General features: G+C 49.1%; 1 protein-coding gene across 2 annotated transcripts in view; it reads right to left on the reverse strand.

Annotated features, from left to right (window-relative positions):
* LRGUK (leucine-rich repeats and guanylate kinase domain containing) overlaps window positions 1-26173 on the reverse strand; it is a 101955-nt gene that overhangs the window by 61013 nt on the left and 14769 nt on the right. For both annotated transcript variants that reach the window (XM_015426628.1, XM_015426629.1), the window contains exons 6-8: window positions 19331-19455; window positions 11750-11893; window positions 6790-6870 (exon numbers count right to left, since the gene is read on the reverse strand). In XM_015426628.1, the coding sequence (XP_015282114.1) occupies window positions 6790-6870; window positions 11750-11893; window positions 19331-19455 (350 nt within the window). The remainder of the gene's footprint in view (window positions 1-6789; window positions 6871-11749; window positions 11894-19330; window positions 19456-26173) is intronic.

The following is a 26173-nucleotide window of genomic DNA, read 5'->3' on the forward strand; positions in this document are numbered from 1 at the left end:
TCTCTTCCCTATCTACCTCTCTCTCTCTCTCTCTACCTCCTCTTCTCCATTCCTGCCTTCCACTCGCCCTTCCTTCCTATCTAGGGCCCGTCGTCTACCGCCACGACGGGCTTTCCTTACTAGTAAACTTTATAAAGGACACAAACACAAAGGGGTTTTTTTTAACTTAAAATAAAAACATATCTAAAACATTAGCACGCTTGCAATATTTCGTTTATTTAACAGTGGCCCCAGTCACATGGAGGATTTGCTGCGCTAAAGGCACGAATGTCAGGTGGATTTTCAGGGCGCGATCACACCGCAAAATCTGGGAAGTGTAGTGCACCCGTGGCCAACCCGTGGCATCCCGCCGAAGATCCGCAGTAAAAAAGTACCTCGGAAAGGGCATTAGTATCTGGAAAACGTGGGGCAGGGGCGAGCATCTGATCGCGGGAGCGCGAGTATCCCGTGGCATCCAGCGCTCGTCCACATCCCGTCGCAAACTGGATATTTTTCGTAAGCGCATGCGCACAAACACATAACTGAAATCAGTGTTGTTTCGGAACTGCGCATGCGCGCAAACGCAAAACGCTTGCCGCACCGCTTCTTTGCCATGCTCCAGCATCGCCGTGTGATCGCCAGCTAACAGCCTAAACACAGAGACTCGGGAGACCGTGTGATCGGGCTACCGCGCTTTATTTTGCTCTGGGGCGAACAGCCACGCCTCCCCCCTGCGTTATCTGGCTTGTGTGACCGGGGGGCCAGTGTCTGATAACTGACACCTCTTGCTCTGAATTATTGCATCAAAACGTCTGTGCTGTTGCAATCTTGAGTGTGCTGTTCAGGTGTGTATCTGTAAGCAGCAAACCTATGATGACGCAGCAGCAGTAGCAGAACTGGGAGAAGAAGCAGAAGACAGCCAGTTCCACTGCGAGCCTGATAGAAGCTCTCCGGCGGCCTGATCCGGCCCCTGGGCCGCATGTGGTGACACCCCTGGCCTAGTCAGAACCTCTGTTTAAATTCAGAATTCCCTCCCCTTCATTTCAGCCACCCTGGAGGTACAGGAAAACTTTGGAAACCTCACTCACTAGAATGAGCCTAGGCTGACTCTCTCTTCTTCTCTCTTATGCCTTTTTTTAAAAAACAATTTTATTAGGATATAGTAATAAGTAAAATTATACGTCATATAACAACTTTTCATATCCTTTTATCCAAATATCTCCCCCCCTTCTGACTTCCCACAGTGCTCAAACCTCTATTACATTCTTAAATTTTTTCTCCTTTTCCAATTCTTTAACAACATAATTCTTTCAGGTAACGTATCTTTTTATCTGTTTATCTATATATGTTTAAATTTAATCTAAATGTCCATCCAACCTTAAAGCAAAATAGATTGTTTTTTACATCCCAGTATTTCTCCAAGTAGTCTTTAAAGTCTTTCCAATCTGCAAAAAAATCTTCTGCTTCTTTTTTTAAGCTTTCTCGTCATTTTGTCCATCTCAACCATAAAGAGTAACATTTTCAACCATTACCAGATATCGGGAGTTTCTTCTCTCTTATACCTTGAACCAGCATGGGCCACCGCATGAGGCTTTGACTGCGAAACCCAAATCTCTCAAATTTCAGAAAATAAAGGGAAAAGACTAGAAAATCATGGTAACTTTTAAAAGTCAGGAGGTCCTCAGGGCTTAGTGACTTTCAGGCCACACCAGTCCGAGCACGCCTCTGTCTTCTTGGACTGCATTCCTTACTGCAAGCAAAGCTACCTCACCAAACTCTGCTGCAGACTGGAAATTTAGGAGGAGGCAAAGTGTGGAGGGAACCGGATCTTTCTTTCGGCCGGCACTGTAATGGCAGTTTGAGATCAACCCCTGAGCATGTACAGAGTGCGAACCCCCAAATCACAAAGCAACGTAGAAGGAGAAGAAGAGATTGGATTTATACCCCGCCCTTCACTACCCAAAGGAGTCTCAGAGCGGCTTACAAACTCCTTTCCCTTCCCCTCCCCACCACAGACGCCCTGTGAGGTAGGTGGGGCTGAGAGAGCTCTGACAGAAACTGCTCTTGAGAGAACAGCTGTGAGAGAACTTGTGACTGAAGAAGAGATTGGCTTTATACCCCGCCCTTCACTACCCAAAGGAGTCTCAGAGCGGCTTACAAACTCCTTTCCCTTCCCCTCCCCACCACAGACGCCCTGTGAGGTAGGTGGGGCTGAGAGAGCTCTGACAGAAACTGCTCTTGAGAGAACAGCTGTGAGAGAACTTGTGACTGAAGAAGAGATTGGCTTTATACCCCGCCCTTCACTACCCAAAGGAGTCTCAGAGCGGCTTACAAACTCCTTTCCCTTCCCCTCCCCACCACAGACGCCCTGTGAGGTAGGTGGGGCTGAGAGAGCTCTGACAGAAACTGCTCTTGAGAGAACAGCTGTGAGAGAACTTGTGACTGAAGAAGAGATTGGCTTTATACCCCGCCCTTCACTACCCAAAGGTGTTTCAGAGCGGCTTACAATCTCCTTTCCCCTCCCCTCCCCACAATAGACACCCTGTGAGGTCGGTGGGGCTGAGAGAGCTCTTGACAGAAACGGCTCTTTTTCAAGAACAGCTCTGATCAGAACTACGGCTTGCCCAAGATCATCCAGCCAGGTGCAAGTGGAGGAGTGGGGAATCAGACCCGGTTCTCCCAGATTAGAGTCCGCGCACTTAGCCACTAAACCAAACGACACCAAACTAGAAGGGTTGTTTTTTGCATAAATACCCATTGTGCAGCATCATGTCGCCACGCACGGCAGGGGGTATAGTTCTCTCAAGTCTCAGCTGACTTGTGGCAAGAGAGGAGCAGAGAGGCTGGTTTGCCATGGCCTGACTCTGCATTGCAACCCTGGGACTTCCTTAGCAGTGGTCTCCCATCCAACTACTAACCACCAGGGACTGATCTACCAAAGTCCTACCGAAATGAACAACTCGGTTTTTGCAGAGGAGAAATCACGGGCGGATCGGGGCCCGTACCGACTACCGAGCGGGAAGACGCGGAAGCCTATACCGCTTCTTCCTCTGACCCCGCAACATCATTTGAAAGAGGACCTAAAACTGTCAAAACCAAGATGCCGGCGCTGTTCATCTTCCACGGCATTCGGGACAAGTTATAAACATCTGCTGCATCAGGTTGATACATGAGATTTTACTTGTCTTTAAACGCCGCTGTCATTGACGAATGGGACGCTGCGGCTCGTTAATCAGGTAAGGCCCGGAAAGGCTTTTGAATCAGAAGCAAGCTTGTCTCACGGAAATTATACCCAGATGGCAAAGGAGGGACTCTAAATCTAGGGATGGACATCCCTAGAAAGGGTAAGTTTATATACAGCTTTAAGGCATGGGTCGCAGTGGCTCAGTGGTTAAGACGCTGAACTGCAGACCGGAAGGTCTGTACTTCGGCAGTTCAAGACTAGAGATGTGAAGGTTCGGAAAAAAACCAGAAAAATTCAAGAAAAAACCATATTTCCCCCGTTTTTTTCCTGAAGCCTTTTTTTTTTCTTTTCAAAAAATTGGAAAAATTGAAATAAGAAAAGAAAAAAATTGATTATGGAACGTTTTATTTTAACATGATGAATAAAATATTTTAAGACAAGGTGTTCAAATATTTTCCAAATCATTTCTAAAATATATATATATATATGGTATCAGATTGATCTAATTTCTGTGCACTGAGGACAAGCAAGTCCTAGGTTACAAACTGAACTCTCCAATGCAAGAACAAGATGCATTTCTTCCTTTAGGAGGTGCGATTGTCAGAAGAAAATAAAAAGGTTTCAGTTTTGTTTTTGCATGTGGGTGGGTATTCTGTAATAATTGTTTGGATACACTATATTTTTAATATGCTAGTTGTGATAATTTCATGCCAAGTAAAAATGTCCATAGTCATATTTTATGTTCCTAAAGTAACAGAATGACTTTCAATCTAGAAAAGACAAAAGAAATGCTAATGTAGCATTTTTTTCAATTTTTCCGAAAATTTCCGTTTTTTTCCAGAAAAAAACTGGGTTTTTTTCCGAGCTTCAAAATTTCCGGAAATTTTACATCTCTATTCAAGACTCGAGTGCCGCGTGACGGAGTGAGCTCCCGTCTCTGGCCCCGGCTCCTGCCAACCTAGCAGTTCGAAAGCAAGAAATTGCAAGTAGATAAATAAGTACCACTTTGGTGGGAAGGTCACAGCGTTCCGTGCACCTCGGCATCTAGGCATGCCGGCCACATGACCACGGAGACATCTTCGGACAGCGCTGGCTCTTCGGCTTGGAAACGGAGATGAGCACCGCCCCCTAGAGTCGGATTCGACTGGCTTTTGAGCAAGGGAAACCTTGACCTTTTACCTTTAAGGCTGACAGTGGAGAAACGGAAATGGTTCAAGATTTTCCATTCCTTGACTCCACCGTCAACCAAAAGGGGGACTGCAACCAAGAACTCAGAAGTGGCTAGAAATGATTCTTGAGCATAAGGATGTGTTGCTGGCGACCAAGATCAAGTTAATTCATGCCACGGCAGCGGAAAGCGCCGTCACGTCACAGCTGATTTCTGGCGACCCTGTAGGGTTTCCAAGGCAAGAGATGTTCGGGGCTGGTTAGCCACTGCCTGCCTCCGTGTCACTACCCTGGTGTTCCTTGGAGGTCTCCCATCTAAATGCTAGCCAGGGCCGGCCCGGATTAGCTTCTGAGATCTAATGATATCGGGCTAGCCCGGGCTATCCGGGTCAGGGCCATTCATGCCGTGGTATTCCCTGTTACTACGTAAGGATGTGGAAGTTGGACAATGAAGAAAACAGACAGGAGGAAAGTTGACTGCTTTGGAATGTGGTGCTGGGGGAGAGTTTTACGGGTACCGTGGACCACCAAAAAGGCAAAGAAGTGGGCTGTAGATCAAACCAAGCCGGAACTCTCCCCAGAACCTAAACTGACTAAACTGAGGCTATCGTACCTTGGTCACGTTCTGAGAAGACAAGAGTTACTGGGAAAGACAATTGTGCTCGGAAACGTGGAAGGCAGCAGGTATTTGATTTTGGCTGTTCCAGGGGTGAGACGGGGTTAGATGTTGGTAGAGAGGCACCAATTGTGTCCAAAGCACTGTTCCCTCTAAGCTGAGTTAGTGTGAGCCAGCTCACAGTTTTTTAGCTTCCGGCTCACACATTTTTGCTTTAGCTCAGGAAGGATGGCTTCAGAACAAACTGATTTATGCAGTAGCCAAATCACTCACTCACAACTTTAATGCCGGTAGCTCACAAAGTAGAATTTTTGCTCACATGTCTCCACAGCTTAGAGGGAACATTGGTCCCCACCCTTCACTTGGAGTCTCAGGGCAGCTTACAAACTCCTATCCATTCCCCTCCCCACAACAGACACCCTGTGAGGTCGGTGGGGCTGAGAGAGCTCTTTCCAGAACTGTCCTTGAGAGGACAGCTCTGAGAGAACTATGGCTTGCCCAAGGTCATCCAGCAGCTCCAAGTGGAGGCGTGGGGAATCAAACGCAGTTCTCCCAGATTAAAGTCTGCACACGCGACCACTACACCACCAGGACCCAATAGGAGACAGATGGACTCAATCCAGAAAGCCGTGGCCCTCCGTTTGAAAGACCTGAGCAGGGCTGTTAACAATGGGGCGTTTTGCAGAATGTTAATTCATAGGTTGCTGTAGATTTTCCGGGTTGTATGGCCGTGGTCTTGGCCTTGTAGTACCTGACGTTTCACCAGCAGCTGTGTCTTTCCCATCATCTACTGCCTGGTCCTTTCTAACTGGAGATGCGGGAGATTGAACTTGGGACCTTCTGCATGCAAAGCAGATTCTCTACCACTGAGCCACAGCCCCTCTTTACAGCTCTCCCAGGGTCTCAGGCAGAGGTCTTTCCCATCACCTCCTGCCTGTTCCTTTTTAACTGGAGATGCCGGGGATTGAACCTGGAAACTTCTGCATGCCAAGCAGAGGCTCTGCCACTGAGCCACAGCCTTTGTCTGTGTCTCTCCAGGGTCTCAGGCAGAGGTCTTCTCATCACCTCCTGCCTGTTCCTTTTTAACTGGAGATTCTGGGGACTGAACCTGGGACCTTCTGCATGCCAAGCAGATGCTCTACCACTGAGCCACAGCCCCTCTTTACAGCTCTCCCAGGGTCTCAGGCAGAGGTCTTTCCCATCATCTACTGCCTGGTCCTTTCTAACTGGAGATGCTGTGGATTGAACTTGGGACCTTCTGCATGCAAAGCAGATTCTCTACCACTGAGCCACAGCCCCTCTTTACAACTCTCCCAGGGTCTCAGGCAGAGGTCTTTCCCATCATCTACTGCCTGGTCCTTTCTAACTGGAGATGCGGAAGACTGAACTTGGGACCTTCTGCATGCTAAGCAGAGGCTCTGCCACTGAGCCATGATCCCTCTTTACAGCTCTCCAGGGTCTCAGGCGGAGGTCTTTCCCATCACCTCCTGCCTGTTCCTTTTTAACTGGAGATGCTGCCGGGGATTGAACCTGGGACCTTCTGCCTGCCAAGCAGATCCTCTACCACTGAGCCACAGCCCCTCTTCACAGCTCTCCAGGGTCTCAGGCTGAGGTCTTTCCCATCATCTACTGCGTGGTCCTTTGTAACTGGAGATTCCGGGGATTGAACCTGGGACCTTCTGCATGCCAGGCAGAGGCTCTTCCACTGAGCCACAGCCCTTCCCCATTGGGGTAAAGGAGCCTACCGACTCCACCATTTCCCAACCAGAGTGAGTCCCACTGTCCTGAGACAGCTGTGACTTCCCCTGTGCTTTACGCTGCCCCATTTCTGACTCCGGCTTACCTGCACGGGATTGTCCATCAAATTGAGTGTCCTGAGGAGGGGCAGGGTTTCGACGTACTCCAGCTCCCCCAGCTCACTGATCTAGTGGAGAGACAGGAAAGTGACATTTATTTGGGGGGGGGAAGTGATCAAGAAACCCATCCGGAAGCAGAAAACTGCTGAGTCCAGTTGATCCAGAACGGAGTGGGAGGTGCAGCCCCGCCCACTTGAGGCACGCCCACTGTGTCATGTGCCTCAGGTGGGCATTGCTGCAACAAAGGGCCAGGTCCTTTTCAGTGGCGGCTCCTATCTGGTGGAACGAGCTCCCGGAAGAGATCAGGGCCCTGCGGGACATTTTGCAGTTCCGCAGGGCCTGTAAGACGGAGCTCTTCCGCCGGGCGTATGAGTAGGAGCGGCCACTGCTATTGGGATTACCATCACCGTTCTCCAGAGAGTACTACCACCGGAAGACCGTGTGACATCTAAACGGGGCCCGAGCCTTCCCCTGCTATGCAGAACGAGGAGTTTGTTTTTCCTCTCTCTCTTGCATCCGGAATGGAAGTGAATTCTTAAATTGTTTTTATGTATTTTTAGACGGTAATTTATATGCACTTTGTGCTCGTGTAAGCCGCCGTGAGCCCGCTTGAGGAAAGGGCGGGGTATAAATGTAATGAAAATAAATGAATAAATAAATTGCTGCTCAAGAAGCTTTTGAGTTCTAGAACGTTCCACCGATGGACTCCGCAGATGCTCAAGATCTCAACAATGTGACACGCACAGACCACAACAGAGGAGAGATGCTGGCCGATAGATGAGCGGCTACTTAGAGGAAGAACAGATTGGATTTATACCCCGCCCTTCACTCAAGAGTCTCAGAGCGGCTTACGAACTCCTTTCCCTTCCCCTCCCCACCACAGACACCCTGTGAGGTAGGTGGGGCTGAGAGAGCTCTTTCCAGAACTGCCCTCGAGAGAACAGCTCTGACGGAACTACGGCTTGCCCAAGGTCATCCAGCAGCTGCATGTGCAGGAGTGGGGAATCAACCCCGGTTCTCCCAGATTAGAGTCCGTGCACTTAACCACTACACCAGACTGGCTGTTTATAATGTTTCAATGCTTCTTCTTTAGATACCTGCCTGAGGCATGTCATAAACTAGAAATAGTAAAAACAAAACATTAAAAGGCATTTGCTAAAATCCAGCATTTAAAAAAAATCCCAAACTCTGCTAACATCTCAGAAGCTGGGGACTGACCATGTGAGAGCTTCAGTGCTGTGAACATACAAATGAAGCTCCTTTCTACTGAACCAGACCATGGGTCCATCAAGGTCAGTATTGTCTGCTCAGGCTGGCAGCAGCTCTCCAGGGTCTCCCTTTTAACTGGAGATGCCAGGGGTTGAACCAGAGACCTTCTGCACACCAAGCAGAGGCTCTGCCGCTGAGCTACAGCCCCACTTCATGGCTCTCCAGGGTCTCAGGCTGAGGTCTTTCCCATCACCTCCTGCCTGGTCCTTTTAACTGGAGACACCGGGGATTGAACCAGAGACCTTCTGCACGCCAAGCGGATGCTCTACCACTGAGCCACAGCCCCACTTCATGGCTCTCCAGGGACTCGGGCAGAGATCTTTCCCATCACCTACTGCCTGGTCCTTTTTAACTGGAGATACCAAGGATTAAACCAAAGACCTTCTGCATGCCAAGCAGAGGCTCTGCCACTGAGCCACAGCCCCTCTTTACAGCTCTCCAGGGTCTCAGGCGGAGGTCAGTCCCATCACCTACTATCTGGATCCTCTTAACTGGAGATGCTGGGGACTGAACCTGGGACCTTCTGCATGCCAAGCAGAGGACCTACCACTGAGCCATGGCCCCTCCCGAAGGTCCCTGTGTATAACGGAAGATGCCAAGTAATAGAAACTGCAGGGTAATTTATGGACCGCAGAAGATATTCAGCACAAACGATAGGCTCCAGTATCCCTTGACGCACGGTTTGGACCATCTGGGTGGGAAATGAATCAAGCACATACAAGGGGAAGCATGGCTGTGCTTCAAATGCTTCCCACAAAAAAAGAAAACCCTTTGAGTCAGGGAAAATAGCTCTTTGTCCCTGATGTGCTATTTTTCTACATAAAAGCAGGGGAGGGGGGAAGCAGGGGAGTTAGGGGGTTGTCAAGAGAGGCGTGCACTCAGCCTAGAGTTGCCATCCTCCAGGTGGGGCCTGGAGACCCCCCCATTTTCACAACTGAGCTCCAGACGTCACAGACATCAATTCCCCTGCAGAAAATGGCTGCTTTGGAGAGTGGACTCTACGACATTATAACTAGATCCAGTTTGGTGTGAGAGCCAGTTTGGTGTAGTGGTTAAGTGCGTGGACGGTTTGGTGTAGTTCAGGGACTTAGAGAGCTCTGACAGAAACGGCTCCTTAGAGTCTGCACACTTAGAGGCTCCTTAGTGTCTGCCAGTTTGGTGTAGTGGCTAGGTGTGCGGACTCTAATCTGGGAGAACCGGGTTTGATTCCCCACTCCTCCGCTTGCACCTGCTGATGTGACCTTGGGTCAGTCACAAGCTCTGGCACAGCTGTCCTTGAAAAAGAGCAGTTTCTGTCAAGAGCTCTCCCAGCCCCACCCACCTCACAGGGTGTCTGTTGTGGGGAGGGGAGGGGAAAGGAGTTTGTAAGCCGCTCTGAGACACCTTTGGGTAGTGAAGGGCGGGGTATAAATCCAATCTCTTCTCTCTTCTTCTTCTTCTTCTTCTACCTCACAGGGTGTCTGTTGTGGGGAGGGGAGGGGAAAGGAGTTTGTAAGCCGCTCTGAGACACCTTTGGGTAGTGAAGGGCGGGGTATAAATCCAATCTCTTCTTCTTCTCTTCTTAACCACTACACCAAACTGGCTCTCAAATCTTCCAAGGGAGCTTTGACTCTTGAAAGCCAATACCCTGAAAAACCTTGTTGGTCTTCAAGGAAGAAGAAGAGGAGAAGATTGGATTTATACCCCGCCCTTCGCTACCCAAAGGAGTCTCAGAGCATCTGACAAACTCCTGTCCCTTCCCCTCCCCACAAAAGACACCCTGTGAGGTAGGTGGGGCTGAGAGAGCTCTGACAGAAACTGCTCTTTTTCAAGAGCAGCTGTGCCAGAACTATGGCTTGCCCAAGGTCACGCCAGCAGCTGCAAGTGGAGGAGCGGGGAATCAAACCCGGTTCTCCCAGATTAGAGTCCACGCACTTAACTACTACGCCACACTGGCTCTGCTGGACTCGAATCTAGCTGAGATGGTATAATCCGGGCTGGATAAAAATGGCTCTTTTGTGACACGAGATAACGACGTATTGTTTGGCTGAACTTCAGAAAAAAGGACACAAACTTAGGCCACGGTCACACTGGAGGCTTGGCACGATCTGGAGGCGCCTCTATTTGTGGCCCTTTAAGTTGTTATGGGAAGGGGGTGACCAGACAAGCACACCCCGAAGTGGCTCCTCTGCGTGCCGGTCCCACGCTGAAGCATCCACATTACTGGCACCTCAACCACGGAGCGCGGCCCTTGCTGGCAACAGGGTTCGCTTATGCTCATATGGGCTTATGCGCACGTCCCTACCGGGCGGGAAAGCCCCCACGATTGAGACGGAAGTGACCGTTCACACTTCCCATCCGGTATCTGTTTGCGACAGGGGGGTCCAGACATCGGGAAAAGCAGGGTGGAAGAACTGGCGTGCGTAAAGACCGGACTTTCCCCCGTGTCGGCAAACTCCGCTTCCAGGACGGGCAGGACCCGGGTGCGGACGACTGGGGCACGGAAGGCAAGACGTTATTGTCTGATCGTGCTCTTTGTAGAGAAATGAACTTATATTTCTGTTTTTGTGGACTGATAGCTGCTGACATACTATATAAAGTGTCCACACATACACCCTAGGCTCAGGGAACACTGTTTGCCTGTTGTGAGAGGGATTCCACATTGAAGGGCTTTGCCTGCATTTCATGCAAATGAAGCTTGTGCTACAGCTTCTAAGCCTGGCCTGAGGGGAGAAGAAGAAACACACAGCCATTGTTAGCACAATCCACAGCTTAAAAAGTAAAAGTCGCAAAAGGGACGGGAATCTACATCTGAATTGCCATTTCCTGGAAGATGGGACTTTGATTTCCTGGGAAAAGCTGGTATCTATCTGCACATCAAAGGAGGTCCTGAAGCAGAGCTTTCACACCTGACCAGATGGCCTGTTCTGAGTTAGAGTCTAGAGTTTCAAATATTGTCCAACCCTTAGAGGTAGTGTCCTTTCTTGCACGCACTAATGAAATGTAGCAATGGGACGGACTAATAGTCAGGTGGACTCCAGATTGGCGAGGTTGCCAACCACCCCAAAGATTTCACTATAAAAAGCAGGAACCACACGCCTGGTCCTGGGCTAGCTACCCCCCCCCAACCTGCTGTAACTCCCCTTCTCCCTAGCCTGCTAAAATCCTTTGTCTTTACCTGACTTCTTGGTGTGTGCACAGCCAAAGAGGTCCACGCTTAGCTGGCTGGTTCTAACAAGTGTGTATTTAGAAATCCCACTAGATATTATCCTTACCCTTCAAGTTTTCATTGCAACAGACAAGACTCCAAGAACAGGCAAGTATGAACCGAAATATATACCTACCTACCTCCAAGTAAATGAGAAACTATCTTGATATCTTTCTGTAATTCTAAAGGAACCTTGAGTGTATGCTAATGTGAGACTGATTTTTGTATGTGTGACTTTGATATCCTTCAGTAAAAAGACTATTTGTTTTTGGGAAAACACCGGTCTAGTCTCCATCACTGGGGCTCTCTGGTGCGGGCAACACCTCCGTAAAAATTGGCAAGAGCTCATGTTAAATTTGGCCATCTGCTGTAGATAAAGCAATTGGCGTAACATCTTTAACTCCGCAAAGGCAAGGCGACCGTATTGGCGCAAACTGCTCGTGTGACCGCAGCCTCATGAGACCGGTCGAGGTCGCCACACGAGATCTTACCTGGTTGTCTTCCAGGTTGATCTCCTCGAGCAGGTTATGCTCCTCCAGACCCTCCAGGCTACTAATCCGGTTGCCGGACAGGTCCAAGGTCCTCAGGCCTTTCAGCTCTTCCAAGCCAACGGCCTTTTCGATCAGGTTGGATTTCTACAAAATTAACAGCAAGTGTGAAAAGTCGATTGAAGAAGAAATTAAAGACAGGATTGTCCCTTGACGGGTTTGACTTCCTTGCCTGACTTCTCTCACCCTGAAAACCGGTTCAAGCATGCGGGTGAATTTCTCTCCACTGAGGCCTAGTTTTGTCATTCAATGGACCCCCAAGAATGCTGGCGTGAAGGAAGAAGGCGAGGACACCCAGTTTTCCCAAATCACGGGGCATTATATGGCAGGGACGACTCATCGCTCACCATAAGAACATAAGAACATAAGAGACGCCAATGTTGGATCAGGCCAAAGGCCCATCCAGTCCAACACTCTGTGTCACACAGTGGCCAGAAATACCAGTGCCATCAGGAGGTCCAGCAGTGGGGCCAGGACATTAGAAGCCCTCCCACGGTTGACCCCCCCCCAAGCACCAAGAAGACAGAGCATCACTTGCCCCAGAGCCCCTATCTATACCTTGTGGCTAATAGCCACGGATGGACCTTTGCTCCATATGCTTATCTAATTCCCTTTTGAAGTCGTCCATGCTTGTAGCACCCACCACTTCCTGTGGCAGTGAATTCCATGTGTTAATCACTCTTTGGGTGAAGAAGTACTTCCTTTTATCCGTTCTAACCCAACCGCTCTGCAGTTTCATGGAGTGCCCACGAGTTCTTGTATTGAGAACTATGACCCAGGTCCTGGCAGAGAACGGACTCCATTAAAAAGCACTGAGTTCAGATGATGTGATAATTCTGCTCATGGCACTAAAATAGCTTCAGCAGCCATTCACGCATGTAGCCAAGCCTAGCTAATTTTTAAAAAATCTATTAGTTTGCTTTATTTACAGCCAGGCCCATAGCTACGGTGGGGCTTTTCGGGGCTCCGCCCCCTCTCTTAAAGGCATGGTCCCACAGGAATTTATCCAGAAAATGTATTTTTAAATCATTTTAAATCCTTTTCTGGAAGGTGGGTGTTTGCAAGCAAGGGAAGTGGTTCCAAATGGTGCACCTTTGGTAGGCCCACTAGAGAAAAAAATGCCCCACAAGCTAGAAAATCCTGGCTACGGGCCTAACATAAGAACATAAGAGAAGCCATGTTGGATCAAGCCAATGGCCCATCAAGTCCGTGTGTTACACCGTAGCCAAAACCCAAGTGCCCTCAGGAGGTCCTCCAGCAGGGCTAGAACTCCAGAAGCCCTCCCACTGTTGCCCCCCAAGCACCAAGACGACAGAGCATCACTTGCCCCAGAGAGTGTATTCCATCTATAAGGACATAAGAGAAGCCATGCTGGATCAAGCCAATGGCCCATCCAGTCCAACACTCTGTGTCACACAGTGGCCAAAAAACCCAGGTGCCATCAGGAGGTCCAGCAGTGGGGCCAGGACACTAGAAGCCCCTCCCACTGTTGCCCCCCCCCAAGCACCAAGAATACAGAGCATCCCATGCCCCAGACTGAGAGTTCCTCTTTATACCTTGTGGCTAACAGCCACTGATGAACATAAGAACATAAGAGAAGCCAATGCTGGATCAAGCCAAAGGTCCACCCAGTCCAACACTCTGTGTCACACAGTAGCCAAAAAATCCAGGTGCCCTCAGGAGGTCCATTAGTGGGGCCACTGTTTACAGCCTTTCTTTCTCACAGAGATTCAAGACAGATTACACAGTGTAAGACCATGCAATAAATAAGCAATATATTAGGACTAGAATTACAGCAATCTGAAGTAATCTGAAATACCGCCATTGTTGGTCACGTATGTGGGAATGAGATCTCAACATGCTGAGAGCCGGTTTGGTGTAGTGGTTAAGTGCGCGGACTCTAATCTGGGAGCACCGGGTTTGATTCCCCACGCCTCTACTTGCACCTGGCTGGATGACCTTGGGCAACCCATAGTTCTGATAAGAGCTGTCTGTTGTGGGGAGGGGAAGGGAAAGGAGTTTGTAAACCGCTCTGAGACTCCTTTGGGTAGTGAAGGGCGGGGTATAAACCCAATCTCTTCTTATCTCAAGAGCAGTTCTCAAGAGAGCTCTCTCAGCCCCACCTGCCTCCCAGGATGTCTGTGGTGGGGAGGGGAAGGGAAAGGTGTTTGTAAGCCGCTCTGAGACTCCTTTGGGTAGTGAAGGGCGGGGTATAAATCCAATCTCCTCTTCTTCTGAACATAAAACAGTAAGACACAACTATAGCCCCAGTTACAGGTCTGTGCCATCAAGTATCTCAAAAGAGAGTAGCCATGATAACCTGACTAATTAACAGTTCTTTTAATATTTAAATGAACAGTACATGACATATAACATGTGAAAATTTTTTATTAGAACTATAATAGACTTGTCTAGAAAAATAACAGGCTTGTTTCTTCTTATCTACAGTTCAAAACCTTTAGAGGATTCAGTAATAAGAACTTCAGTCCTTCTGTGTAGAGAGTTCATCAAAATGGGAAGAGTCTTTTTAGAGAGGAAAACATTTCACACCTCATTAGTGTATCCTGATTAAAGGAGCATGGAGGCCTGCTGACACAGAAGCCAGCGTGAAGACTGTCTTTCAGGGATTTTTTAAAAGCAGGAAAAAAGCATGTTCCAAAAGGTTTTTCCCCAAGGATTTTAAAAAGCAGGACACAAGAGCATATTTTGCAAAATAGCAGCAGTTTAAAGAAGAAGAGGAGGAGGAAGAGGAGGAGGAGGAGGAGATTGGATTTATACCCTGCTCTTCACTCGGAGTCTCAGAGCAGCTTACAAACTCCTTTCCCTTCCCCTCCCCACAACAGAAACCCTGTGAGGCAGGTGGGGCTGAGAGAGCTCTCTTGAGAACTGCTCTTGAGAGAAGAGGAGATTGGATTTATACCCCGCCCTTCACTACCCAAAGGAGTCTCAGAGCGGCTTACAAACGCCTTTCCCTTCCCCTCCCCACAACAGACACCCTGCGAGGTCAGTGGGGCTGAGAGAGCTCTTGACAGAAACTGCTCTTTTTCAAGGACAGCTCTTATCAGAACTGTGGCTTGTCCAAGGTACTCCAGCAGGTGCAAGTGGAGAAGTTGGGAATCAAACCCAGTTCTCCCAGATTAGAGTCCGCACACTTAACCACGACACCAAAACACTACAGCGAACATAAATGTTGATATTCTATTAGTATTTATGCGTGATTTATGTTCACAGAACCAGCATTGCTGTCAGTTGGCCATCTAGCCTCTGTCTGAATCCCTTCAGTGAAGGAGAGCCCACCACCTCCTGAGGAAGCCTGCTCCTCCGAGGAACCACGTCAGGAACTTGAACTGGGGAAGCTGAGGATAGAACCTTTGGCGTTCTGCATGCCAAGCAGACTCTCTACCACTCAGCCATGGCCCCTCCGCTCCTTTTCCACCTTCCCCACTAGCCTGCGGCGAGGCACGAAACAGCATCCTTCCCGTATTAAAGACCTGGAGACTGAGGGATCACATGCCCAAAGCCTCAGAGCCAGCCAAACGCTCAATGCTTTTCTAGAAACGGCGTTAAGGATGTACCATTTCGTGTCATTGCCCGAAGGGTAGATCTTGAGCATCATGACCAGAATTGAGTCCCCTCCCCATATGTCATCTCCTTATCAAATTAAATCCATGATCTCATCAGGACGGGATCTGTGAGAAGAGCCACGATCACATTTTAAAGGAGAAATATGATGCAGGATAAGGAGGCAATCTAATTTGTTCCTTCCCGATGCTGTTCTCTTATCAATCATCGCCAGAAGCAGAAGCAGGGACCTCCCCCCACCCCGCACGCATGCGAACACACACACGCACACCCTGTTGGAGAAAATTTAAAGCAGGGGTGTCAAACATGTGGCCCGGGGGCCGGACCAGGCCCCTGGAGAGCTTCCATCAGGCCCGCAGTGGAACTGGCCCATCTCCTGCTTCCAGTTCTGCTGCTGCATCCTAGCTTGCTTCGCCAGACTCTCTTAATCGCTCAGCCATTTCATGTTTTCCCCTGGGTCCTAGACTCAGAGCTCTGAGCATGAGCTCTCTGTGGTGAATGTCGATAAATCAAAAGTAGGTTTGCAGCTCATAGAGCTAATGTTTTAAGCATGTTTTTATTTTAAGTAAAAAAACCACCATCTTTGTGTTGGTGTCCTTTATAAAGTTTATATCTCCGCTATCTGGCCTTTCATTTTATGGCACACGTGGCTCTGGCCCGACAAGGTCTCATTTATGTCAGATCCGGCCCTCGTAACAAATGTTTGACACCCCTGGTTTAAAGGCATCATTCAGTTTTCCTTTTCAAGGGCAAAAGCAGCTTGGGTGTGGCGACAGTTGGTGAAAAAAACTCTGCAAGGGGAAAGTTATATCACCCTCTCCAGTGAATCAATCTCTCCTTTTAAACTCCCCCCCCACACACACCACTACAATCTGTTGTTCAGTCGCACAGTCGTGTCTGACAAAAAAAAAAACCCCAAAAAATGGTTGGGGCCCTATACAAAATTTACCATGCAACCAGAGACTATGCTATTGGGAGTTCTACCCATGAATATTGAAAGAGCAATATAGGAACTATTTTGATATATGTTAACAGTGGCACAAGTAGTGTTTGCAACTCAATGGAAAACGGAGTTCTGCCCAAATTTTGAAGACTGGAAAGAGAAGATGAATACTCTGTTATGGCAAAACTGAAAAATCATATAAATAACAGACCAAGTAGTCCATCTGAGAATAAACAGAGAGCTTTTTATGCCTATTATAGAGCTGTAAGTGTGATACAGGAGCTGCGGTGGCTCAAGGGGTTAAGACGCTGAACTGCAGGCTGTGGAAGGTCAGTAGTTCAGCAGTTCGAGACCTGAGTTGCCGCATGATGGAGTGAGCTCCCATCTCTAGTTCCAGTTCCTGCCAACCTAGCAGTTCGAAAGCAAGAAATTGCAAGTAGATAAATAGGTACCACTTGGGTGGGAAGGTAACAGTGTTCCGTGTGCCTTGGTGTTTACTCATGCCGGCCACATGACCACAGAAACGTCTTCGGACAGCGCCGGCTCTTCGGCTTTGAAACGGAGATGAGCACCGCAACCCTAGAGTCGGATTCGACTGGCTTTCGAGCAAGGGAACCTTTACCTTTACTTAAGAGTGATACAGTATTATGTTTTGATTATTTAGTTAATCAGTGGTTACCAATTCTTCACAGTCATACGATTTTCAACCGTTATATGGAATTTTTAACATTTGTTATTTCCTTGTTGCTATAAATCATTTTAAATGGTTTTTTGGCTATCTTAAACTTATATAAAATGTTGAGAGAATTTGTTTACACAATTTTCTTCATAGTTCTTTTCAGATTGAGAACAAGCAAATAGCGTATCTTAGGGAAACAGTGTTATGGGGGTAATATTTTAATGTTACAATGATTTGCCTAGACTTAATTCATTCAAGTTCATATTGTCTTTAGTATTTGTTTAAAAAGTGCCTTATGTTTATTTTTCTTTCCCACTAATGCTCCCTTTCCCCCCCCCCGGTACCCAATATAAAATTTAAAAAAAATTAACAAAAAATATTGGTTGGGGTCCTGGACGGCCCAGGCTGGCCCGATCTCACCAGATCTCGGCAGGGTCTGCCCTGGTGAGTACTTGGATGGGAGTCCACCATGGAAGTCCAGGGTTGCTATGCAGATTGCAAGCAACGGCAAACACCTCTGGATGTCTCTTGCCTTGACCTGGATGGCCCAGGCTAGCCCCATCTCATCAGATCTCGGAAGCTAAGCAGGGTTGGCCCTGGTTCGTACTTGGATGGGAGACCACCAAGGAAGTCCAGGGTCGCTATGCGGAGGCAAACAGCGGCAGATCACCTTTGCTTAGCTCTTGCCTTGAAAACCCAGTGTGGGGTTGCCATACGTCAGCTGCGATGGCGGCACTTTTTGCCACCGCCAAGGTCCTTCCCTGCCCTTCATTTCCTTGCGTGGCTCTGAACCACCTTTCTTTATTCAACCCTTTCCCCACAGGCAGGGCAGAGTGGCTGACATGGTTCTCCCCTTCTCAATTTTTTCCTCACAACCATCTTAGTTGGCCTCCCTGCTCCATTTCCCAATCTACTGAAGTACCCACTGATTCCACCTATGTGGCCCTGACAGGTTCTTTTTATGTAATTGATTTGGAATTTTCCCTCTCTTGTGGTAGTATGGCCTAGGGTATGGGTACTTCAGAGGACTATGTGGCCCCGAGGAACTACTGTACTGATTTCTGGGATACGTTTAAACAAAAATTGATTTTTTAATAAAGAACATAATAGGTTTCTGGTTATTTTGAACAGTTGCTGAAGAAAGGAACTTGTAAATATAACTGGCAAAGCTTGGTGCCACGAACAGTCTCTCAAACTCCCAAAACTCCACTCTGACAGGCTTAGACACTCAGTCTAATCTCTCTCTCATATATATATATCATCATATAGGCTAATCTCTTTGTTTTATTCACACAGAACAGAATCAACTCTCTTAGTCACACAGACTACACTGTCGGTCTTATTCACTCAGAAATAGACTCCAAATCTTATAGTCTCACAGACTATGTTCACTCTTCAAACTTCACACATGGAATCTCTTTTTACTGTTTTAATTATTTTTGTTGTTGTTCAGTCGCACAGTCGAGTCCGACTCTCCGCGACCCCATGGACCAGATCACGCCAGGCCCTCCTGTCTTCCGCCGTCCTCTGAAGTTGGCTCAATTTCATGTTCGTTGCATCTATGACACTGTCTAACCATCTCATCCTTTGCCGTCCCGGTCTTCTTTGACCTTCAGTCTTTCCCAGCATCAGGGTCTTCTCCAGTGAGTGCTCCCTTCTCATTGGGTGGCCAAAGTATTTGAGCTTTAGTTTCATTATCTAGCCTTCCAGGGATGTAACGTAATTTTATTGTAACGCATCTCTGACTCTTGTTTTGTCGTGATCCGCCCCGAGCCCGTTTTGGAGAGGGTGGAATAAAAATCCAAGAAATGAATAATAGATAAAAACAGGGCTCTTTTGTAGAAAAGGCCCAGCAGGAACTCATTAGCATAAGAGGCCACACCCAACAGCAGGAACTCATTGGCATATTGGGCCACACCCCTGACAGCACAGCTCATTAGCATATTAGGCCGCACCCCCATGTTACCAGAAGTGTGGTTATCCAGCCACACACCCCTTTTGCTTGTTATTCTCTTTACCTTGTTGTCAAAACCCAGGGCCTTTTTTTGTAGCAGGAACTCCTTTGCATGTTAGGCCACACACCCCTAATGTAGCCAATCCTAATGAGTTCCTGCTGTTGGGTGTGGCCTATTATGCTAATGAGTTTCTGCTGGGCGTGGCCAACTTGGGAGTCAGCCGGAACTCCGTTCCTGTGCGTTCCTGCCCAAAAATAGCCCTGGATAAAAATAATGATAAACCACCCCACGAAGGCTAAGGAGCAGGCGACTGGCGCCAGGTCGTTGCAGTGAGAGATCTTCCCCGAAAAGGAAAACGGACTTACCAAGCAGAGGGTTCTGATGGGCAGTTTCTGCAGGCCGGAGATCGCCGTGATCTTGTTGTTCGCCAGGCTGAGGTAAGTCAGGCTCTGACACTTCTCCAGGCCCCGGATCTCCTCTATCTTGTTATCTGTACGTCAACAGCGAACTTAAGGAACAACAGCGTGTTGCGAGATATTGAAGGGGCGGGAGTACAAGCCACCAAGGAAGGAAGTCCTCCGGAGGAAGCGCCATCAGAACAGAGGAAGCGACAACTGCTTTACCAGCTCCGGCCATGGCATGGCATCCCATGGCTGTCTCGTTCAAAGTCTACCACATGGGGAAAACCCTGGCTAGAACTCTGGTGCATCTCCAGGGGAAGAGGGTTTGGGAAGAAGTTCTCTTCCAGTTGCAGTCCCAACAAGGACACATTCCTGCAGGAAAGCTTCAATGAGTAGGCTTGAGTACGGTTCCCAGTAGACATAGGAACAAAATTGGGAACCTGCGGGGACTTGCGGGGGGAGGACGTCTCATCTTCCCCTCACCCACCGTTTCCTCTTTTCCTCCCCCAAATGCCCCTATAGCCTCCTTCCTTTTACTGTTTCCTTCCCGCCAGGGGCGGATGAAGGCTCACTGGTGCCCTAAGCACTGACCAATCTTGGTGCCCCCCCTCCTTTCCACACTGACCCCCAGTCCATTTTAGTTGTTGACCTGTCTGACCAGATATACAATGCAGGTGGCAGCAATACAAAAACGCATTCATATGATAACTGTACAAACTACATACTGTAGAAACTAAGCTTTTCACCCTTTTCCCAACGTTGCGGTGCCCCCTTTGGCCCTGGCGCCCTAAGCACGAGCTTAGTCTGCTTAATTGTAAATCTGCCCCTGCTTCCCGCCCACCAGCAGACCTTGTTAAAGATCAGCGGTCGACCAGGGAACTGAGCAGTCTGGAATCCATTTTTAATTTCGCCCTGAAAACATAGCTTCATTATACATTCACACGCCCCCAGATGAGACTTGAACTCCCGGCTGTTCTAGTTGCAGCAAAAAAGCACCAAGACCGATGGTAATAAAACAGGCCTCCACTCCACAGAAATCCGAAAGGACTTAAAGTGGGAGGTGGCATCATCGATGAAGTACTGGGAGTCAGTCGGTGTTAACAAACCAATTGGGGGGATATTAATGGCCCGCTGCAAATGCTTTGGCAGGTACCGGACTTGAGAAGGACGCATCCTTCTTCTCAGGTTTCAGGCAAGGCCTCCACTATGGAAACAGATTTATAACCCTGCCAGGTGTATTTGCCTGCATGCATGCACAGCCTGACAAGGAAACCCTTAATGCAACTTCCAGAAGCGCAGGAGGCGGCTTTTCCGCTCCCGTCAGTTCAGACAGGGCCTCTTGTGCAAGATATGAGCATGCTGGTTCATCCGTGGCTTACAAGAGGACCAATTTGTCTGGCTGTCTTCCCTTGGGGGGGGCGGGGTTCAAGGGCTCAGGCTCTGTTGGTGCTCATGGAAGAAAATCCAAAAGGCACAAATCCTGTCCTCCCACACAGACACACACACACAATTTACAACCCGCCAGCCAGTTTACGAAAGGGAACGGCTCAAAAAACTCTTGGGATGCCCGTCTCTTGGGAAAGTCTGCCCTCCCCTTCCTGGCTTGAGGCCTGTACCTCAGGGAGGCTCACAGCTCGGCCACTCCTCCAGCAGTGGCTGTTTCAAGGGGGCGACCACCTGCTGACCACAAGCTCCACTGGGGCAAGGCCATGACCCACACCCCTGAAACGTGGGGCGGGTGCCACACTGGGGGGGGGGACGAGAGTGCTCAGAATAGGCACGGGTGGCGTGTCAAAAAGGCAGGTGCGGGTATTAGACGCAGTCACGGAGCCCTAGGCCTGTCAATGGCTACTAACAGTGACGGCTCAGTGGGACCTCCTTGCTTAGATGCAGTATACCTAGAATCAGGGGTCATTTCCTGCAGGAGCGGAGCTCCGGCAGTAAGGAGCCCAGGGGGCGGGCACATGCAACAAGCCATGCCCCCTGCTCCCAGCAGACCCCAGTCAGGCCACGAGGAGCCAGAAGCAGCCAGGTAAGTTGCAGAGCCCCCCCCCCGCCTGCCTTCAGGTACGAGCTCTCCCTCCTCTGTGAGGGAAGATCTACACGTTCCTACCCCCCATAGCTAGCAATACAAAACAGTCCAGTGGCACCTTTAAGACCAAGTTTTATTCAGGTACAAGCTCTCCTTCCTCTGCTAGGGCAGATCTGCACATTCCTCCCCCCCTCCATAGCTAGCAATACAAAACAGTCCAGTGGCACCTTTAAGACCAAGTTTTATTCAGGTACGAGCTCTCCCTCCTCTGTGAGGGCAGATCTGCATGTCCCCCCCACATAGCTAGCAATACAAAACAGTCCAGTGGCACCTTTAAGACCAAGTTTTATTCAGGTACAAGCTCTCCCTCCTCTGTGAGGACAGATCTGCACGTCCCCCCCAAATAGCTAGCAATCTAAAACAGTCCAGTGGAGCCTGAGCGGTGGGTGTTGCCTTCTGACGCACTTCCGGTGATGTCAGGGGGTGTGGCATATGCAAATGAGTTCTGCTAATAAGTCATGCTAATGAGCTCCTGCACCTTTTTCTACGAAATGACCCCTGCCTAGAATCATAGAATCACAGAGTCGAAAGGGGCCATGCAGGCCATCTAGCCCAACCCTCTGCTCAATGCAGAATCAGCCTAGAGCAGTGGTGGTCAAACTGTGGCTTGGGAGCCACATGTGGCTCTTCCATACATATTCTGCGGTTCCCGGCAGGGCAGCTGGGGAAGCAAAGGGGAGGCACGCCTCCCCAATTGGTCTTCCCTTCCCCAGCCAGTGTTCCTGGGTAGGCTTGAGGTGGGGGGAGCAGAGAAAGAAGGCAACTTTAACTTTAGATGCATTCCTAAAGCGCTCCCCACCCCGCTGGCCAGCTTGGAGAAGGCATCTGTCTCTTTAAATTCCTTCTCCAAGCCAAGCTAGCTGAAGTTGCTTTCTTTCCACTTCTCCCTCCCTCTTCTTTCTTTCTTTCTCTCTCTCTCTCCCTCCCTTCCTTCCCTTTCTCTCCCTTGCTTTCTCTCTCTCTCTCTTTCCTTCCCTTTCTTTCTCTTTCTCTTTCCTTCCTTTCTCTCCCTCTTCCTTTCTTTTTTTCTTTCTTGCTTTCTTCCTCTCTCTCTTCCCCTCTCTCCCTCCCCATCTATTTGATTTCCTTCCACCTTTCTTTTTCTCTCCCTTCTTTCCTTTCCTCCACTCTCTTTCTTCCCCCTCCCTCCCCATCTATTTTCTTTCTTTGTTTTTCTCTCTTTCTTTCCACCTCTTTCATTCTTTCTTTCCACCTCTCCTTCTTTCTCTCAGTGAAATAAATATCATTAGCAAACAAATAAATATCATTATCAATATCTGTTTTTACCCCTTTTGTTGTTATTTTTGACAGTCTCGTTTAATGCTAGTAAAAGCAAACTTGCATATTTTTCAATAAAAACACATGTGTAATATTTGTTCCTGTCTTGCGGCTCTCAAACATCTGCCGTTTATTCTATGTGGCTGTTACGTTAAGCCTAGAGCCTCCCTGACCCCTAGTCTAGAGCATCCCTGACAGGTGTTGGTCCAGCCGCTGCTTCAAGACGGCCAGTGAGGGGGAGCTCACCACCTCCCGGGGCAGCTGATTCCACTGTGGTACCACTCTGACCGTCAAAAAGTTTTTCCTAAGACCCATTCTTGTGAGTCATGCTCTCAGCCTCGCCTACCTCACAGGATTGCTGTGAGGATAAAATGGAGGGGAGGAGAATGATGTCAGCCGCTTTGGGTCTGCCTTCCACCAGCAAACAATATGTTAGGTACTGGTTTCAATAATTTGAATTTGTATTGAATTGCATTCAACTATTACATGGTGTTTGTTCCAGCTAGTTTCGTGTCATGGTTTAGTGCGCGGACTGTAATCTGGGAGAACTGGGTTTTGATTCCCCACTCCTCCACTCACAGCTGCTGGATGACCTTAGGCAAGCCATAGTTCTGTCAGAGCTGTTCCTAGAATCATAGAATGTTAGAGTTGGAAGGGACCTTGCAGGTCATCTACGACAGCCCCCCGCACTCTGCAGGAGCATCGCCGAAAGATAGCCCTACAACACACCCGAAAGATGGTCGTTCAGCCTCCGCTTGAAAACGTCCAGCGAAGGAGCATCCAACACCTTCCGAGGTACACTGTTCCACTGCCACTCTTACAGTTAGGAAGTTTCTCCTGATATTTAGCCGGTATCAACTCCCTTGTAATTTCCACCCATTAGATCTAGTCTTGCAATCCAAAGCAAGAGAGAATAGATCTGCTCCATCTTCGACATGACAGCCCTTCAAATACTTGAAGACCGCAATCCTGTCCCCTCTAAGCCTTCTCTTTCCCAGGCTAAACATGCCCAACTCTTTCAGTTTTTCCTCCTAAGACTTAGATTCCAACCCTCTCACCATCCTGGTTGCCCTCTTCTGGACACGCTCGAGCTTGTCAACACCCTTCCTCAAATGGGGTGCCCAAAACTGGACACAGGACTCAAGGTGAGGCCTGACCATAGCAGAACAGAGCGGAACTACCACCTCCCATGATCTGGACACAATGCTTCTTCCGGTTATGCACCCTAAGATTGCATTAGCTTTCTTCACAGCGAGATCGCACTGCAGGCTCATGTTTAGCTTGTGATCAACCAGAACACCTAGATCCCTTTCACATGTGCTGCTGTCAAGCCAAGTCCCTCCCATTCTGTATCTGTGCCTTTGGTTTTTTGTACCTAAGTGTAGGAAAGAGCAGTTCTCTTAGAGGTCTCTCAGCCCCACCTGTTGTGGGGAGGAGAAGGGAAAGGCATTTGTAAGCCGCTCTGAGACTCCAAATGAGGGGCGGGGTATAAATCCAACCTTTTCTTCCTCTTCTATTGGATCCCTTCCACTAGTGGCATACAGACTGGATCGCTCACTCGAGCGATCTGCACTGAAGGAATCCTTTGCAAGAGCACATGGCATGACCTGTACAGGTGTTTGGGGGACTGGCGTGTTATGGAAGCAGCGGAGCGAATGGCCCTGCCTTGCAGCATCCACCAGGGTTCTTTGCCTAATCACACCTGTAACGTTTCTCGTGATCCAGTCGTCAAAGTGCCATCCGATCACTGTCAAGGGGTTGGTGCGTGGACCAAAGCATCCCTGCAGGATCGGTTCTTGCAATCCGGGAAGGGGAGTGAAAGCCCAAGGGCTTTGTATCCAGGCGATTCAGTGCAACCCGGCTTGTTTATTCTCTGCCCGGGAGCCTCGGGGGAGCAGCGGCTTTGGGCCGGCCTCCTCCCGCGAGATGTGCCGTTCCTTGACTGCCAGGGAGTGGAAACGTTCAACACCGGCTTCCTCGGTCCCCTCAACGTGTAATCAGCAACACTGACGTTTTCAACATTTGATATTAGTTTCTTGTCGAGTTTACCCCTCATTTTCCCCTAAGAGGCTATTTCCTCCTTTACAGGGCACCGCAGGCAATCAAGGACTTGCTCTGGGAGATACGGGATCTGTGGCAGATCAGAGGAGATGGAGGGGTTTGAACCCCCCCCCCCAGGATGAGCCACTTGACAAGGTAGCCACGGGAGCAGAGGACCAGCGATGGCAGACATGAAGCTGCCTTATACTGAATCAGGCCATTGGTCCACCAATGGATGTATTATTGACTCAGACTGGCAGCTGCTCTCCAGGGTCTTGGGCAGAGAGGTCTTTTCCATAGCCAGCTGCCCGGTCCTCTTACCTGGGGATGCCGGGGATTGAACTTGGGACTTTCTGCATCCCAAGCAGATGCTCCTCCAGAGAGCCACAGCCTCACCCCAACACACAAAGCTGCGTTATGCGGAATCAGACCCTCCGTCCATCAAGGAGTCTTGTCTACACAGACTGGCTGTGGCTCTCCAGGGTCTCATGCAGAGGTCTTTCACATCACCTCCTGCCTGGTCCTTTTTACTGGAGATGCCGGGGATTGAACCGGGGACCTCCTGCCTGGCAAGCAGAGGCTCTGCCACTGAGCCACGGCCCCTCTTTACAGCCCTCCAGGGTCTCAGGCTGAGGTCTTTCCCATCACCTCCTGCCTGGTCCTTTTAACTGGAGATGCCGGGGATTGAACCTGGGACCTTCTGCATGCCAAGCAAAGGCTCTGCCACTGAGCCACAGTCCCTCTTTACAGCTCTCCAGAGTCTCAGGCTGAGGTCTTTCCCATCACCTCCTGCCTGGTCCTTTTAACTGGAGATGCCGGGGATTGAACCTGGGACCTTCTGCATGCCAAGCAAAGGCTCTGCCACTGAGCCACAGTCCCTCTTTACAGCTCTCCAGAGTCTCAGGCTGAGGTCTTTCCCATCACCTCCTGCCTGGTCCTTTTAACTGGAGATGCCGGGGATTGAACCTTGGACCTTCTGCATGCCAAGCAAAGGCTCTGCCACTGAGCTACAGCCCCTCTTCACAGCTCTCCAGGGTCTCTGCCATAGTCAAGACTAAGCACAATGTGGCACAAACAAAACACAAGAATCACTTTATCAGAGTCACATTAAAAAAAACACCCTGATGTGATATTCTAAATATTTCTACTGTCTTCTGTTACCCTACCAGAAATTTTAAAATTACATGAGACCCCATGATAAGAACATCAGAAGAGCCCTGCTGGATCAGACCAGTGGTCCATCGAGTCCAGCATCCCGTCTCACACAGCAGCCAACCAGTTCCTCTGGAGGGCCAACAACACGGCAAAGAGGCCAAGGCCTTCCCCTCATAAGAACATCAGAAGAGCCCTGCTGGATCAGACCAGTGAGGGTCCATCTAGTCCAGCCTCCTGTCTCA

This window comes from Gekko japonicus, unplaced genomic scaffold (assembly GCF_001447785.1).
Source record: "Gekko japonicus isolate JY-2015 unplaced genomic scaffold, Gekko_japonicus_V1.1 scaffold1982, whole genome shotgun sequence".
NCBI classification, from domain to species: Eukaryota; Metazoa; Chordata; class Lepidosauria; order Squamata; family Gekkonidae; genus Gekko; species Gekko japonicus.